Here is a 15,014-nt window from a genome sequence, read left to right as displayed (position 1 = left end):
TCTTCAATGAACCAATTAGTCAAATGTTTCATAGGCAACTTGTAGTAGAACTTTAGGATGTTGAATATAAATTTGTTTTCTCTATCGAGCTCTTTATGAAACTCGGGAATATTGACTTTGATACTGAGATCGCGTGGATGTTACGCAGGTTGTGGTTTTTGCATCAAAATTTGCTCATTATATGTAGGATTGACACCCGTAATTGATTGTGGAAGTAGATTTGTCCGTAAGGTGAAAGTTGGCCCCGGACCTATGTGATTGTCGAGCATCCTCTTCTTTGTGGATAGTATTTTCCAATCGTTGCAACCGCTAATCCACTTCACCAATTCCTCTTCAAAATTCACCTCGAAGTTTGCAAATCTCGCTTCGAATATATTTTATGACTTTGTTTATACCTTCTATAATTTGTGGCAATAGATCATTGATCATTGGAGTAAGGTTTGGGGGGCACTGTGACGGCTGGATATTATAGGCTTTGATACCAATTGATGTGGAGAGAATCTCTATTTCCGATTAATGCAGAGAAGGGGAAATAAAAATAATAAACCAGAAGCTAACACGATATAAAGAAAAGGTTGAGAGATTATATCCTCTCTCATGGTCTGTGATGAAGTCGACTGCAAAAAACATCTCTTCACAAGATCTAAAAATAAATTCTTTTCACTTCTCACTATTTTTCTCTTTTTTTGTCCAATTACATGTTTATATAAAAAATAATTGCAAACCTTAACTTGCTCCCTAAAAAAGCCTAATTAATAGTAAATCTTTCAATCTTGCCCTGTAGATCTCTGCAACAATAAAAGACACAAGTATCCCTATAAAACTAGAAACCCAAAATAATCCCCAAATCCTAATTTTAATTTCCTAAAATAATAAAATAAAAATTATTGCCCTAATTACATAAAAAAAGAAACAAGACATCCTTCAAGAATAGTTGAACCACACAAGTTTATAAGAGTTTGGATGGTTTTCCATTTTGAGCTTAAGCTTGTCGACCATCTCTTGAGAAACTATATTTTTTTAACTCCCTCCATTGATGATTAGATTACACACTTTCCCATATGTAGTGAAACGTGTATGAAATGTTGTTGTGTGCAACCAGTCATTTTCCTCCACTACCCTAGGCATAATCACGCTAAGCCGGATCACCATTGTCCCTTCATGATCACTATAGGTCACTTTTGGGTTGGCTCATCATAGATATGATCACCTTCAAAAGAGTGCTAGCTGTCCTCATCATAAAACTCTCTAGAGAGGTTGTTAACGAACATGTGATTTCGGCACTGTGATGAGACATGCCCTATGCCTGAACACTTGTAGGACTCAATGTTGCTATTGACACTCCTTTCGGGTTGTCTGACTCTTGAGACAACCCCTTCTTGGCTGAGGGAACCTTGTTGGTTTGTTGTTCTAGCAGTGGGAGATGTCGAATCAGGTCCCGCCATGCTGCCTTTTCTTCTAAAATCACCACCATGGGATGCTGCCGTATTTTCCCCATTACTCACACTCCCAACCTCCTCTTTTCAAGGATTGTTTTTGCTGAGTTTCAACTGCATATTAAATTAATTGGCGTAGTTCGTTCACAGACCTGGCGATGGACTGCTCCTCCCACTCAATCACATCACTATGGACAATTAGAAGGTGATTCTCATCTGTGTATTCATCCGCCGACCTATTTCCTTGGTGCAACACGTGCATCTTTTGATATAAAGGTTGTAAATAATTTTCAGGGAGATATTTTTCCTTTATGTTTTTGCTCATCTCCCACGACACAATTTGAGGTTTTCCCATTCTTTCTTGCCTTGCTCTCAGTTGTTTCCACCATACCAAAGCACTTTTCTTCAATTTAATAGCAATAACTTTAACTTTTTTATTCTCTAGCATGTCCTTGTAATCTAAGAACTTCTCTACGTGTTCCTTTAAAATCAAGAATATCTACTTTTAGATCTATGGATTTTGAGTACAACTCATCCTGCAGAGCATAGTTGTGAAAATGGTTGAATTCAACATTGTCTTGGACAAATAAAACTTCATCTTGCCCACGATTGATGCTTGCGAGCTGTTCGGATTTTTGGTAGTGGTAATGGCTGAAGCACGGTGGAAAACCTTACAGACTGTCCATATAACGCATGACCGATAGCTTGAACTCACAGTCGATAGCTTGAACCCACGACTGATAACTTGAACTCACAGTCGATAGCTTGAACCCACGACTGATAGCTTGAACTCACGGTCGATAGCTTGAACCCACGATCGATAGCTTGAACTCACAGTCGATAACTTGAACCCATGACCCATAGCTTGAACTTACACTCGATGAATTTGACTGCCCCCTCAAAAGTTGAACTTACGCTCGATAAGCTTGGCACTAACTCTCATCCTGGGAAAAATTCGACAGCACCTCCCCTAAACCATGATAAAGCTTGGATTGTGCCAGAACGCTCCTAGTACCAGTCGGACACTTGTAGGAGTCGGAATCTCGATTCGGAGGTTAGATCTGAACAAACAACACACTCTTAGTACCAGTTGGACTCCCGTAGGAGTAAGAATCTGGATTCGGAGATTATATATGGAAAAACAAAACACTCTTAGTGCCAATCGGACTCCCATAGGAGTCGGAATTTAGATTTGGAGTTTATACATTGGTCAATAAAGATCGGGATCTGGAGGCACGAGTGGAGCTTGCTTTTTTTGAAGTGTTGATCACCCTTTACTTGGTACAAAACTGAGATGCAATAGGGTATCTGGTGAGCACACCCCCAGGATACAGCCAGATCATAAACAATCAAAGTTTCTGAGTTGCATGCTCAGAAAACTCTCTAAAAACAGAACAACTAAACTGATTTTACTTTAATGGAAAAGAAACATCAAGAAGAAATTCTATGAGTTCATTTTTCTTGGAAAATACCTCAAATCCTTCTTCAAAATGTTGCTGGAAATCTCCATTAACTTCACTGCCTTCACTCTCCCAAATTCATACATCTCCATATGCTTTCTCTCTTGAGAAATAATATAATATAGGGAGGGTAAAGAAGTGGCAACGAGAGAGAGAGAGAGAGAGAGAGAGAGAGAGAGAGATGGAGAATGTGTAATTCCAAGTGCATGGACACTTGTCCCCAAGAGGGCAAGGAGGTGAGGTCATCATGACCAAGCAACAGTTAAAAAACAAATAAGATAGAACAAAAAGGTGGGAGGAAGAAGTGGTGGTCCATGCTTACCAAAAGAGGATGATGGACCATCACCAATATTAACATTAAAAAGGATTTTGAAACTCCGAAATTTTTTAAATAAAAATTAACAATTCCCCACAATTTCAAAAACCTACCAGACGGGAAGAAAAGAAGTAAGATTAGGAAAGGAAATACATTAGTGATGGTGTCATTCAGATTTGAACTTCTACATAGTGTTATACTTAACACTTATCCGGACAGTGAGTGGACGAACCTTGAGCTACGTCCATAAAAGATAAGCCTCCCATATACCAGATATTTCCTTTCAAAAGCTGTGATTTTCTAAAAAGATTGTGCATTAAAAGCCCTGCACTCTACCTAGTTTTCATGAGCGCTCTAGGGAATGCCTATTTCCCTTAGGAAATGGCCTCGACTTTCACACTCTTACATGTGAGTCCATGGAAGATGTTTTGCAGTGCAACATCCCAGCCTAGGCTTTACATCATCTAGGCAGATGGAATCATTAAGAACAGAGTTCAATCTCTCGATTCATTGTAGTAAATGTACCACACAGCCAGGGATAGGGTAGAAATTTATAAATTTCTATAATATTTTAGGGAATGCCTATTTCCCTTAGGAAGCGGCCTCCACTTCCACACTCATATATGTGAGTCCATGGAAGATGTTTTGTAGTGCAACATCCTAGCCTAGGCCTTACATCATCTAGGTAGATGGAATCATTAAGAACAGAGTTCAATCTCTCGATTCATTGCAATAAATGTACCACACAGCTAGGGATAGGGTAGAAATTTATAAATTTCCATAATATAAAAATTTTGTGGTGCCCACAACCATCAGACATCACACGAGCGACTTGTTTTTCCATTGAACCTTGGACTTGGGATCTCCTTGTCCTAGGTAGGGTTCCCATCTCCCCGTGACATAAATTCATTTGGGCTCAATCCCATTCCTCTATCTTTCTGCCAAACTTGGTGCCTTGCAAGGTTTTTCTCAAAATTCTACCAAGTGCTAGGTATCGCTGATATAGGGTACAACTATGACTCCATTTCAAGCATAAGTCTCAACTGACTGTGCCTCAAGCGAGTATAACTGGATTTCTCAAAGTAAATCTCTAACCATTCGCTTGGTATACAAAACTTCACAGTCACACCATATAAGATTGCAGGCCTGGGACTTGAACATGTGGTACGTCTACCAGCAAGTTCCTTAGCTACTTCGCCATCACACAATGGAATCCAAGGCAATTATCTCCAGTCATTTGGAGATACAAATCTACCTCTTGGAATCCCAAAAATGCACCCCCACCACAATGTCGAGCTACATATTCATTATCCCGCTCACCAATAAATGTGTGTTCAAAAAATTCTGCATCCTTGGACTCTATGATTACATTTGACTCCAGGTCCAGAAATCTATAAGCTTTGCTATGTACAGCATAGCCCATAAAAACACACTTTATAGATCTAAGTCCAAGTTTGGGCCACTTAAGGTCAGGAAGCCTTACCAGGGCTGCACATCCCCAAACCTTGAGAAAATTTAGATGATGTTTCCTACCTTTCCAACTTTCATAAGGTGAAACACTAGAATTTGAAAATGGTATTTCAAATGAAACCAGCAGACATAAGGTTTTTCTCCACGAAGATTAGCAGGGAGGTTGGAACTGATGAGCATGGTATTGACCATGTCCATATGAGTGCGATTTTTCTTTTCAGCTAAGCCATTATGTTGTGGTGTGTATGGGGCAGTAACTTGGTGAATAATTCCATTTTCTTCACAATAGTTAGTGAAATCAGCGGAACAGTATTCACCAACTCTGTCACTTCTAAGAACCTTAATTTTAGAATTCAGTTGGTTTTCAACTTCTATTTTGTAAACTTTGAATTTCTCAAGTATTTCATCTTTGTTTCTTATCAAATAAACATAGTTGTATCTTGAGAAATCATCTATGAAAGTGACAAAGTATTTCTTCCTACCACGAGTTTGTATGCATCTTAGATCACATACATCACTATGAATTAATTTCAGTAACTCGAAACTTCTTTCCGCCTTAGGAAAGGGTTTTCTTGTGATCTTAGACTGTACATAGACTTAACACAGAGTATTCTCTAAAGTCACACACTTAGGAATAAGGTCTAAACTACTCATTTTCCTTAATGCATGATAATTAGCATCCTAATCTACCATGCTATAAGGAAAAAGAATCAAGTATATACACATAAGAAGATGCACCTATTTCATTATGAAGATTGAGCTTGAACATGCCTTTCGAGGCGTAGCGTAGTCCTCCAAAGGCATCACTCTTCGACATGATAAACTTGTCAAACTCAAAGACAAGTTTGAAATCCCTCTTGTTTAAAAGATATGCAAATACCAGGTTTCTTCGAATTTCGGGGGCATGAAACACATCCATAAGGGTAAAGACTTTATCGGATGTGAATTTTAGTTCAACCGTCCCTTTGCCAACTACCTTAGAGGAGGAAGAATTACCCATATATAAGACAATGTCCCCCCCCCCCTATCATTTCGTAAGTCTTAAACAAGTTCCTGTTATTATAGACCCGTCTAGTGTCACCTAAGTCCACCCACCAGTCTGCAGCCCCCTATTGCATTGACTTCGAAGATCATGGCAACAATTGTTTCTTCAGTCACGTTGGGTTGAGCTTGCAGCTTCTTTCTAATTCTGTAGAATTTTTGCACATGGCCAGTTTTGCCACAAGAGAAGCATTCCAAGGGTTTCTTTCCTTTATCCTAGGTTGTCTTTGGGTTTACATCTTTGGTATCTTTATTTTCTTCTTTCTTTTCTTCCATCATGATACCTTTTTGAGTTCTTGGTTTCTTTCTTCTAGGACCTTCAATTGTGTGAGCTTTGGCGACCATCTGAGATTTGTATTCTTTGGCATCCCAGAGTTTGGTCTCTTCTTCAATTCTCAGATGGGTCATCGACTGTTCGAGGCTAAAGTCTTCAAACTTATGCATCAATGCATTTCGGTAGTCTTTCCATGAAGGAGGCAATTTGTCAATTATTGCCTCGACATGGAATGTATCATCAAGTTTAATATCATTCAATGCAAAGTTCATTTGCTATGATCTGAAAATCATGAATTTGAGCCAAGATCGGTTTTTCTTTTGGAATTTTAAAGTTCAAGTATCTGCTAATGAGATACTTCTTTCTGTCAGCATCTTCTTCTCTATATTTAGTTTCCAGAGCTGCCCATATTTCCTTTGTAGTTGGCATTCCTGAGTATAGATCAAACAACGGATCACTTAGAGCATTTAGGATATGCCTTTTGCAAATATAATCATTTTTGTTCCATGCTGCAATTTCTTCAATAGTCCGATTTGCAGAAGTTTGATCACCGATAGGTGTCAAGGAAGTACTTGGAGCAATTGGACTCTGTTCTCTTTGCACGTATTATGTCTTTAAGTCAGAGTAGTACTTTCGACTGACATCGTATGAAATTAAGTCCATCAAAAAAGTCTAGTCTGACAAAATCCTGGGTCATAGCTTTAAGCGAGCTTCCAACAGTCAGTATGTTGGATCAAACTTCGAAATTGTTAGGATTTTGGGTAGTAGTGATGGCTGAAGCATGGTGGAAAACCTTACAGACTGTCGATAGCTAGAATGCACAACCGATAGCTTGAACTCACGGTCAGTAGCTTGAACCCACGAGTGATAGCTTGAACTCACGGTTGATAGCTTGAACCCATGACTGATAGCATGAACTCACAGTTGATAGCTTGAATCCACGATCGATAGCTTGAACTCATGGTTGATAGCTTGAACCCACGACCAATAGCTTGAACTTACACTCGATAAATCTGACTTTCCCCTCATAAGTGGAACTTACGCTCGATAAGCCTGACACTAACTCTCATCTTGAGAAAAATTCAGCAGCACCTCTCCTAGACTATGACATGGCTTGGATTGTGTCAGAATGTTCCTAGTATCAATCGGACTTCCGTAGGAGTCAAAATCTGGATTCGGAGGTTATATCTTGAGAAACGAAACACTCCTATTACCAGTCGTACTCCTGTAGGAGTCGAAAACTGGATTCGGGGCTTATATCTGGAAAAACACTCCTAGTACCAGTCGGACTCCCGTAGGAGTCATAATCTGGATTAAGAGGTTATACAATGGGGTAACAAAGATCGGGATCTGGAGGAACGAGAGGAGCTCACTTTCTTCGAAGTGTTGATCATCCCTTACTCGGTACAAAACCGAGATGCCATAGGGTATCTGGTGAGCACACCCCCAGGATACAGCTAGAACATAAACAATCAGAGTTTCTGAGTTGCATGCTTAGAAAACTCTCTAAAAGTACAGCAACTAAACTGATTTTAATTTAAAAAAGAAACATCAAGAAGAAATTCTATGAGTTCATTTTTCTTGGAAAATACCTCAAATCCTTCTTCAAAATGTTGCTGGAAATCTCCATTAACTTCACTTCCTTCACTCTCCCAAATTCATACATCTCCATATGCTTTCTCTCTCTTGCCCAAGGCTTATATAGTAGAGAAATAATATAATATAGGGAGGGTAGAGAAGTGGCAACTAAAGAGAGAGAGACAGACACATGGAGAATGTGTAATGCCAAGTGCATGGACACTTGTCCCCCATAAGGGCAAGGACATGAGGTCATCATGACCAAGCAACAATTAAAAAACAAAGAAGTCAAAACAAAAAGTTGGGAGGAAGAAGTGGTGGTCCATGCATACCAAAAGAGCATGATGGACCATCACCAATGTTAACATTAAGATGGATTTTGAAACTCCTAATATTTTTAAATAAAAATTAACACCAGTTGCCTTGTAAGTTCCTGAACTTGTCTAGTCAGATCCTCCGATCTCTTGATCCTGCACATCATATGGTGGATCCATATGAAAACCCAGCCTCAACCTCTTCTTGTTGCCATAGCTTCACTAAAATCACATACCCTAGGCAGAAAACCAACAAAATCTAGCTGAAAGCAACAAGTTTTAGGCCAACTTAGCAAAAGGTGGCTTAAATTCAGCAAACTCTAGACTTGGCTGTAGATTCCTAGCTTTGTTGTAAAAGAAAACATAGTCTCTCACACCAATTGATGTAGGAAAATAAAGAAAAGAAGCAAAAATAGTTCAATAAACTATCAAAATAGGTTAGATTTGAGTGAACCTGATTTTCCTCGCACAAAAAAGAGACGACCCCAAAACCCTCGATAGAGCCTGGTGTTACTGTTTACACCCTTTTTTTATTGTTCACTCTTTAAAAGTGTTAGAAACCCTAACCACCCAACGCCCTTTTGTTTATTATAATAAAGAAGACCAAAACTACACCTACTGAAGTTAAAAAATTATGAAAATACCCATAAGCCCCTTCACTCAAATGAACAACGAATCGACATATTCCTTTAAATGAATGTATTGGGGTGGGGATTTTTTCCATTCGATTTGTCTGCCTAGATGGGGATGGTCCCGGGTCAAAAGGTATTGCTATTGAGTCCTCTTTCATCAAATACCCCTGAGGACACATCAGAACTCAAATTTTCATTATTCTTATTCCACACATCTTATTTCCTTGTTTGACAAACGGTCCATTCCTATACATTAATCACATTGTAGCGGGTATAACTTAGTGGTAAAAGTGTGATTCGTTCTATTACCAAACAAAAAAGAATGTTCTTTTGCTGCCTTCCCTATTCATTGCAGGTTGTTTATACTTCAGCATAGGCTTAGCTTACAATGTGTTTGGAAGCCCTCGACCCAATGAGTATTTCACAGAGAGTCGATAAGGGATTCCATTAATAACTGGCCGTTTCGATTCATTGGAACATATGCGGCATCGATTTTGTATCTCTTCGTTGTCTTGTCCTCATCTTGCTACCTCTTTCTTCTTCTAATATGGGCGGGCTGGGCTCATTGGAAGTTGATTTTGCCCAATTGCTCGTTAGGGTCCTACTATGAAGAATGAATCATGCAGGAGTGGTCAGACTGTATCTATCTTTTAGCAAAAATGCTTGGTAGCTTGGTAGAAGCAAGGTGTAGTACTTGGAAGCAAGTAGGTCTAGAAAAGAATGAATTGAGTACTACAGACTCTATCTATCTATTGTAGGGATAAGCAAAAATGCTTGGTAGCTTGGTAGAAGCAGGGTGTAGTACTTGGATGCAAGCATGTTCAGAAAAGAATGAATTGAGTACTACAGACTCCGTCCTTATCTAAATATTGACCAAAAGTCATCCTCACTCCTGAGGATTCATTAAGGGTAACATTATGATATACAAGGCAAAAGAAAAAGGCTTCATTGCCATGATGCCCATGCCGTACCATACCGAGGAGTGAGCTGGGCTCGAACGAAGAATAGTGCCAACTCCACTAGTGCGAGGGCACAAGGTGTACCTCTTTGTCAGCCTCAACATATCCAGTTCTGCTGGACGAGTGAAAGGAGAGAACAACAGACTAGTAACAACCTTAAGCTCCCCAATCACCCCCATGATGGGGTTGGGTCCCCACTTGTCGCCCGATGAGACTTAGATTAAATTCAAAGGCTTGTGATGCGTGGCTAAATCCAATTTCTCTAAGGAACTATTGCCGAGGTCTAAAGGCTCACGTCAACCTACTCTAATCTAAGGCTACTTAGAAATATATTATTTAAGGCTTGTTATTATCTATCTCTAGCAAATCTATATCTAATTAAGACATCTAGACTCTAGATCTATCTAGATTAGAACTATACGAATGATTTTTAAATGATAAATGAGGTGAAAGACTTATGACATACGTATAGTACTAGGAAGTAATGTGCCTTAGGGACTTTTTGCTCCCAACGCATCATGTGCTGTTTTTAACTTCCTTGTGGACCAAACGAGCGATGAAGCGAGACTGAATCCTTATCTCGAAGAAGCCAATGATTCTGATTAAAGCTAGTGACAAATCATGAGCCTACATATGATGAGCATCCAAATGTATTGAGTGATGAAGAAAGTTGATCAAAGATGTATACGATGGAAATCTAAATTTTTATTGTGATAAGGATTAAACTTATAAAGCTCTATATCAAGTATAAAATCCCTTTTCTAGGAGAATTTTCAATTGGATTGAAACTCTTGTTCATAAAGGATTTTTTGTTCAACCACATAAAAATGCATACGATATTATTATATGGAAATCTAATGAAGGTGAACCAAAGTGAATAGGAGGACTGCAACTACCAACTACCAAAAAGTGAAATCAAAAGTACAAAAGGATATGCAAAACAGTTAGAACATTAGTCTTAGTAAGAAAGGATCTTGCAACGAACCCGAGGTTGAGTTCTTTTTGAGAAGGGGTGACCGTGCCAACATCATCCGAGTGGCAAAACCTTTGATTTGTGTCCAATTTTGGGGCTTCAAGTTGCATTTTAAAGATCTTTCAATTATACACGAGGGTTTTTTTTTCTACGGTTTTTCAAAATTTTTTTGTTTCAGGCCTCAAATCTTAGTTTAAAGTACATGCCCCAAAAGTAGTGGCGAATTTTATTACTAATTGGGTTTTTTTGGTATTTATTGGTTATTAGCGTATCCCTAGAGTTTTAAATTGTTTACTTTGATCTTAAGTTAGGTTTAGGGTTTATATGCTAATAAATAGACTATTATATGCTCATTATAAGGAGGATGGAAATTTTATTGAAATTATGGTGGAACTTTTGAGTTCTATAGATATGAAGCTCGTTCAATGGTTGTTTCTCTCTCCCGCTTTTGATATTTTCTTCTCGCCCCCCTCCGACTTTAGATGCATCAGTTTTATGATGGAAAACCCAGGTTTGCCAAGTTTTCTATTTTTAACATAGCAAAGTTGGTACCAAAATTGTACATGATTTTGTGGGAGTATATGTCCTCTCTATTGATTTAGGCTCAAGTTCTAATCCTGCTGATAACATAAAGTGTTTCTTTTCCAAAATTTAATGGACTTATGGGAGTTCTCCCAGTTAACTATTTGAGTTGGCATGTGACTCAGTTTTTGTCATTGTTCGAGTTGGTAACCTAGTTCGAGTTTTTGAACACTGCTTAAAACCAACCTTCTCTTTGTCGACGATCCAAACCGCCTGGCTACAATTTTCCTTCATCACATTCCGCCTATCCAATCTTTAAAATTCCTCAATTTGGTTCGAGGTAGAGGATCACATCCTGCTTGTGGTCTTGCTTGGGTTGAAACTTGCGAGAGTATTCTGAATATCTGTTGCTTTAATACTATTCATGCCTCATCTTTGTTATATCCATGGAAACATCCTCGGTGGGCTCAGTCGAAGTCCTTGCTCTGTGATCCTTAGAGAAATCTGTTTTTCCTTCTTTGTTTTGATTTCATCCATTGTATGTGAGTAAGCGCTAAAGAATGGTGCTGTTCGCATTTCCTTTCATGTGCAGTGGCAGCCAATGAAATAATCCACACTGTGAAAGATGCTTAAACAGATATAGGTGAATGTTTACTTTGCTGAACCATAATATAGCCATTTTCTCATCATCCTGCGGGCAAGATGCTCATTAGCCATCATAAATTCACAATGTTTTATGCTTGAAAGTGTTACTTATGTCTGTCCCTTTCTTTTTTTTGAAACGGAACTTTCTTTAAAAATTTCCAAAGGAGTCGATAAAGAAAGACTGATAATTCTGTATTGTCTTCGAAATACCTATATATTGGCTTCAATTTTGGTAATTCAGGGGCTTTTTCCTTTATTTTTTATTATATTTTATTTCTTTGTTTATTTTTTTTGAGAGGAGAGAGATGAATCTGCACAGAGAAAAAATTCAGTGGACTTATGGGTTTGGGAAAATAATTAGACTGATGGATTAAGAAAGGAGAGGCAACACATGTTTTTTATCTCTGTGCTGGATGAAAGAAGATGGCAGTTGAAGGGCAAATATGATGAAAGTTAAAGAAAGAGATATGCTGGAATATGGGTATGAAAAATTAGGTTTCAATGACTATTTGGAGTTGGAATCATAGGGATGTATGTGACTTAGTTTCGGAGATTTGGAGCTAGTAAGTGAGAGAGAGTTTAAGAAAGAGATATGCTGGAATATGGGAATGAAAAATTAGGTTTCAATGACTATTTGGAGGTTGGAATCATAGGGATGTATGTGACTTAGTTTCTGAGATTTGGAGCTAGTAAGTGAGAGATGTAGAGGAGTTTGAGAGTGATCATTAACCTTAATCAGGTTTATGGTGAAAATTTTGTGAATAAAATGGATTGATATGAATCTCTGTTGTTTTATTTCTTTGGGTTCCACTACTGTGCTCTGTTTTCATGAATGGGATAATGAAGCTCATCCTGTCTTTCATTCTGGTATGAGGAAGCATAAAAATTGTCGGGAGCGTTAAATTAGAAATGATGCAAATTCCTCTAGTTGAATGTGATTATGAATTTAAGGAAATAAAGGAACACATGCGACAAGAATAGTTTAGGGAAAACAATACTTCGATGCTCATTGCATGTATGGATAGAGATGCTGGTCGTATGGGTTTGAATATTCAATCCCTAGTTGGCAGGAAGTGGATATCAAACACACAGCCGACAATGGATTTGATTGGAGATATATTCATACTCAAAAAAACCATATGAACCTGGCTACTTAACACCAACACCAACCAGCTTGGCATTCTTTGATATGCACCTATGCAGGTTTATGTACACTGTAAATGTGGACAAATCTTGAACCGTCAGATGACTTTGCATCTCAGAAGTCTCCTTATCTTTATCTGCACGTATTCTCTTTCCAGTTTCATCATTTCCATTTAAGGTTTATATGATACTGTTATTTTCAAACAATAACACTAGTGAGTTATTTTTGTACTGCAATTGCATGGTTTGAAGTTGTCAAAGGTAAAAGTTGATGCTTATGGTCATTTCAGGACGAAGAGGAAACGAAACCTATATTAGCCAAAACCGATCCAAGGGAAATACAAAAGTTCTACCAGCAGTTCTATGAAGAAAATGTCAAAGAAGGCCCTGTTAAAAGAAAACCGTGAGGAACACCTTTATGTGCTCTAATTGACAATTATTATTATTTTCTTTCAGCAAATGATGCTATAGTAATGCAATTAAACTCCAATATATGTTGTCTGTTTCATTTTTCTTGTCCTAAATTTCAGCGAGGAAATGGCAAAAAATTATCAGATTGCAACTGTGCTGTACGATGTGCTGAGAACTGTGGTTCCTCATGAGAAGGTTGATGATGAGGTAAGATTATAATGTTAATATCTTGTATCAGATGTCTATAACTTGTCTCAGAAATTTTTTGTCAATGAAAATGTTTATGATATGAGAAGAGTGCAGAACTCACAGTGCTGCAATATCTTTTGTAGATAAACAGATATGCTAAAGAAGTTGAGCTTAAGAAGGAGCATTATGTACAGTACAATATTCTTCCGCTTCATACTTCAGGTGCTACTCAACCAGTCATGGAACTGCCTGAGGTATAGGTCATGTTAGCTACAGTTTGATATCTATCTTGAAATTGTGCTAGGTTTGTTCCATAATATTTAATTCTTTTGCTTTCTGTGGCTACTAGATTAAAGCAGCAGTCAATGCTTTGCGCAAGATTGATAACCTTCCACAGCTTTCACCTAATGCTCTACGTACGGTTGATGATAAGGAGAAGTCAGTCCATGATTTGCTTGAGTGGCTTGGGGTAGTCTTTGGATTTCAGGTGAGTAAAATTTTTTCATTATCACTTTTCAGTTTTCCTTACATGTTTGGAATATATTTATATGGAATGTTTCCCGACAACCACCCATCATCGGGGATGTGGTTTCTGAAAATTAATGCATACTATGGTTTTATCTCATCCTGGAAATTCTGCGTATAAAGGATGGGAATGTGGCAAATCAGCGTGAGCACCTAATATTGCTACTGGCGAATGTCAGCATAAGGAAGAGATCCTCCCAGGAAGAGAATTTCCAGGTTCTATTTTTTAATTTTTTTTATACTGGGATATGTGTTTCACTGCTTTTTCTCTTACTGTCCTCTCTACTGAATTTTGAATTGGATTATTGATATTATGTTACTTCTCTGTATCTACAGTTGGATGGTGCTGCCGTTGGATATGTGAAGGACAAGATATTCAAAAATTATTTGTCATGGTGTGCATATTTGCATGTTAAACCTAACCTTAAGTATGTATATTACATTGGATATACTGCCATTTAAACTTTGAATTTTGAAAGTAATGGTGTCTTATTTGCAGATTCTAGTGTTGTTACCCACTTATCTCAGTAAAAATGTTTTCTACCTTTACCCACTATTGGATGTTGAAATTAATGTCTTCTCTTTGTTCCGTTCTATGCAGTGTCCCAACTACCCCAGAGAGACAACAGTTGGAACTCATGTACATTGCACTCTATCTTCTCATTTGGGGGGAAGCGTCAAATTTACGGTTTATGCCTGAATGTCTTTGTTATGTCTTCCATAAAGTAAATCTTCCTTAGATTCCTATGATATTTTATGCTCTCAGCTTGATATAATTTGATATGTCCAAGCTCTTTTGGAATTCTTTTATGATGGTCTATGATGTTGGCTTAGATTTTACTTTTTATGTTTCTCTAGTTCAATCCATGATAAACTATAGAATTATGGGGCCTCAATTTTGTCTCTAGCAACCTTGATGGTTTTTAGCTCTGGGAGCCTATGAGATTGGCAAATATATATACATATTTATTTATTTACTTATTTATTCTTTTGATAGATTTATTTGGTCCTAAAAAACACATAGTAATATTCACGGAAAGTGTGCTTTTGGGTATTCGTAATGACCATTCACCACGCATGCTTATCCACAAATAGTGGATGTGTGACATTGTCCCCCTTACAAATG

General features: G+C 38.0%; 1 protein-coding gene across 6 annotated transcripts in view; it reads left to right on the top strand.

Moving 5' to 3' along the window:
* LOC18422500 (callose synthase 7) overlaps positions 1-15,014 on the top strand; it is a 93,056-nt gene that overhangs the window by 14,120 nt on the left and 63,922 nt on the right. For 4 of the 6 annotated variants that reach the window (XR_016052452.1, XR_016052451.1, XM_020667607.2 and 1 more), the window contains 7 exons: positions 13,054-13,166; positions 13,294-13,381; positions 13,507-13,617; positions 13,713-13,850; positions 14,012-14,104; positions 14,225-14,316; positions 14,490-14,613. Coding sequence is in view for 4 of the 6 variants with exons in the window: in XM_020667607.2 (XP_020523266.1) it covers positions 13,054-13,166; positions 13,294-13,381; positions 13,507-13,617; positions 13,713-13,850; positions 14,012-14,104; positions 14,225-14,316; positions 14,490-14,613 (759 nt within the window). In the remaining 2 variants the exon portion in view is untranslated. The remainder of the gene's footprint in view (positions 1-13,053; positions 13,167-13,293; positions 13,382-13,506; positions 13,618-13,712; positions 13,851-14,011; positions 14,105-14,224; positions 14,317-14,489; positions 14,614-15,014) is intronic. The other 2 variants (XM_088862492.1, XM_020667612.2) reach the window with 1 other exon arrangement.

Source organism: Amborella trichopoda, chromosome 3 (genome assembly GCF_054954075.1).
Source record: "Amborella trichopoda isolate Santa Cruz 75 chromosome 3, AtrichopodaSantaCruz75HAP2 v2.0, whole genome shotgun sequence".
NCBI lineage: Eukaryota > Viridiplantae > Streptophyta > Magnoliopsida > Amborellales > Amborellaceae > Amborella > Amborella trichopoda.
This window is presented reverse-complemented; position numbering and strand designations above follow the sequence as displayed.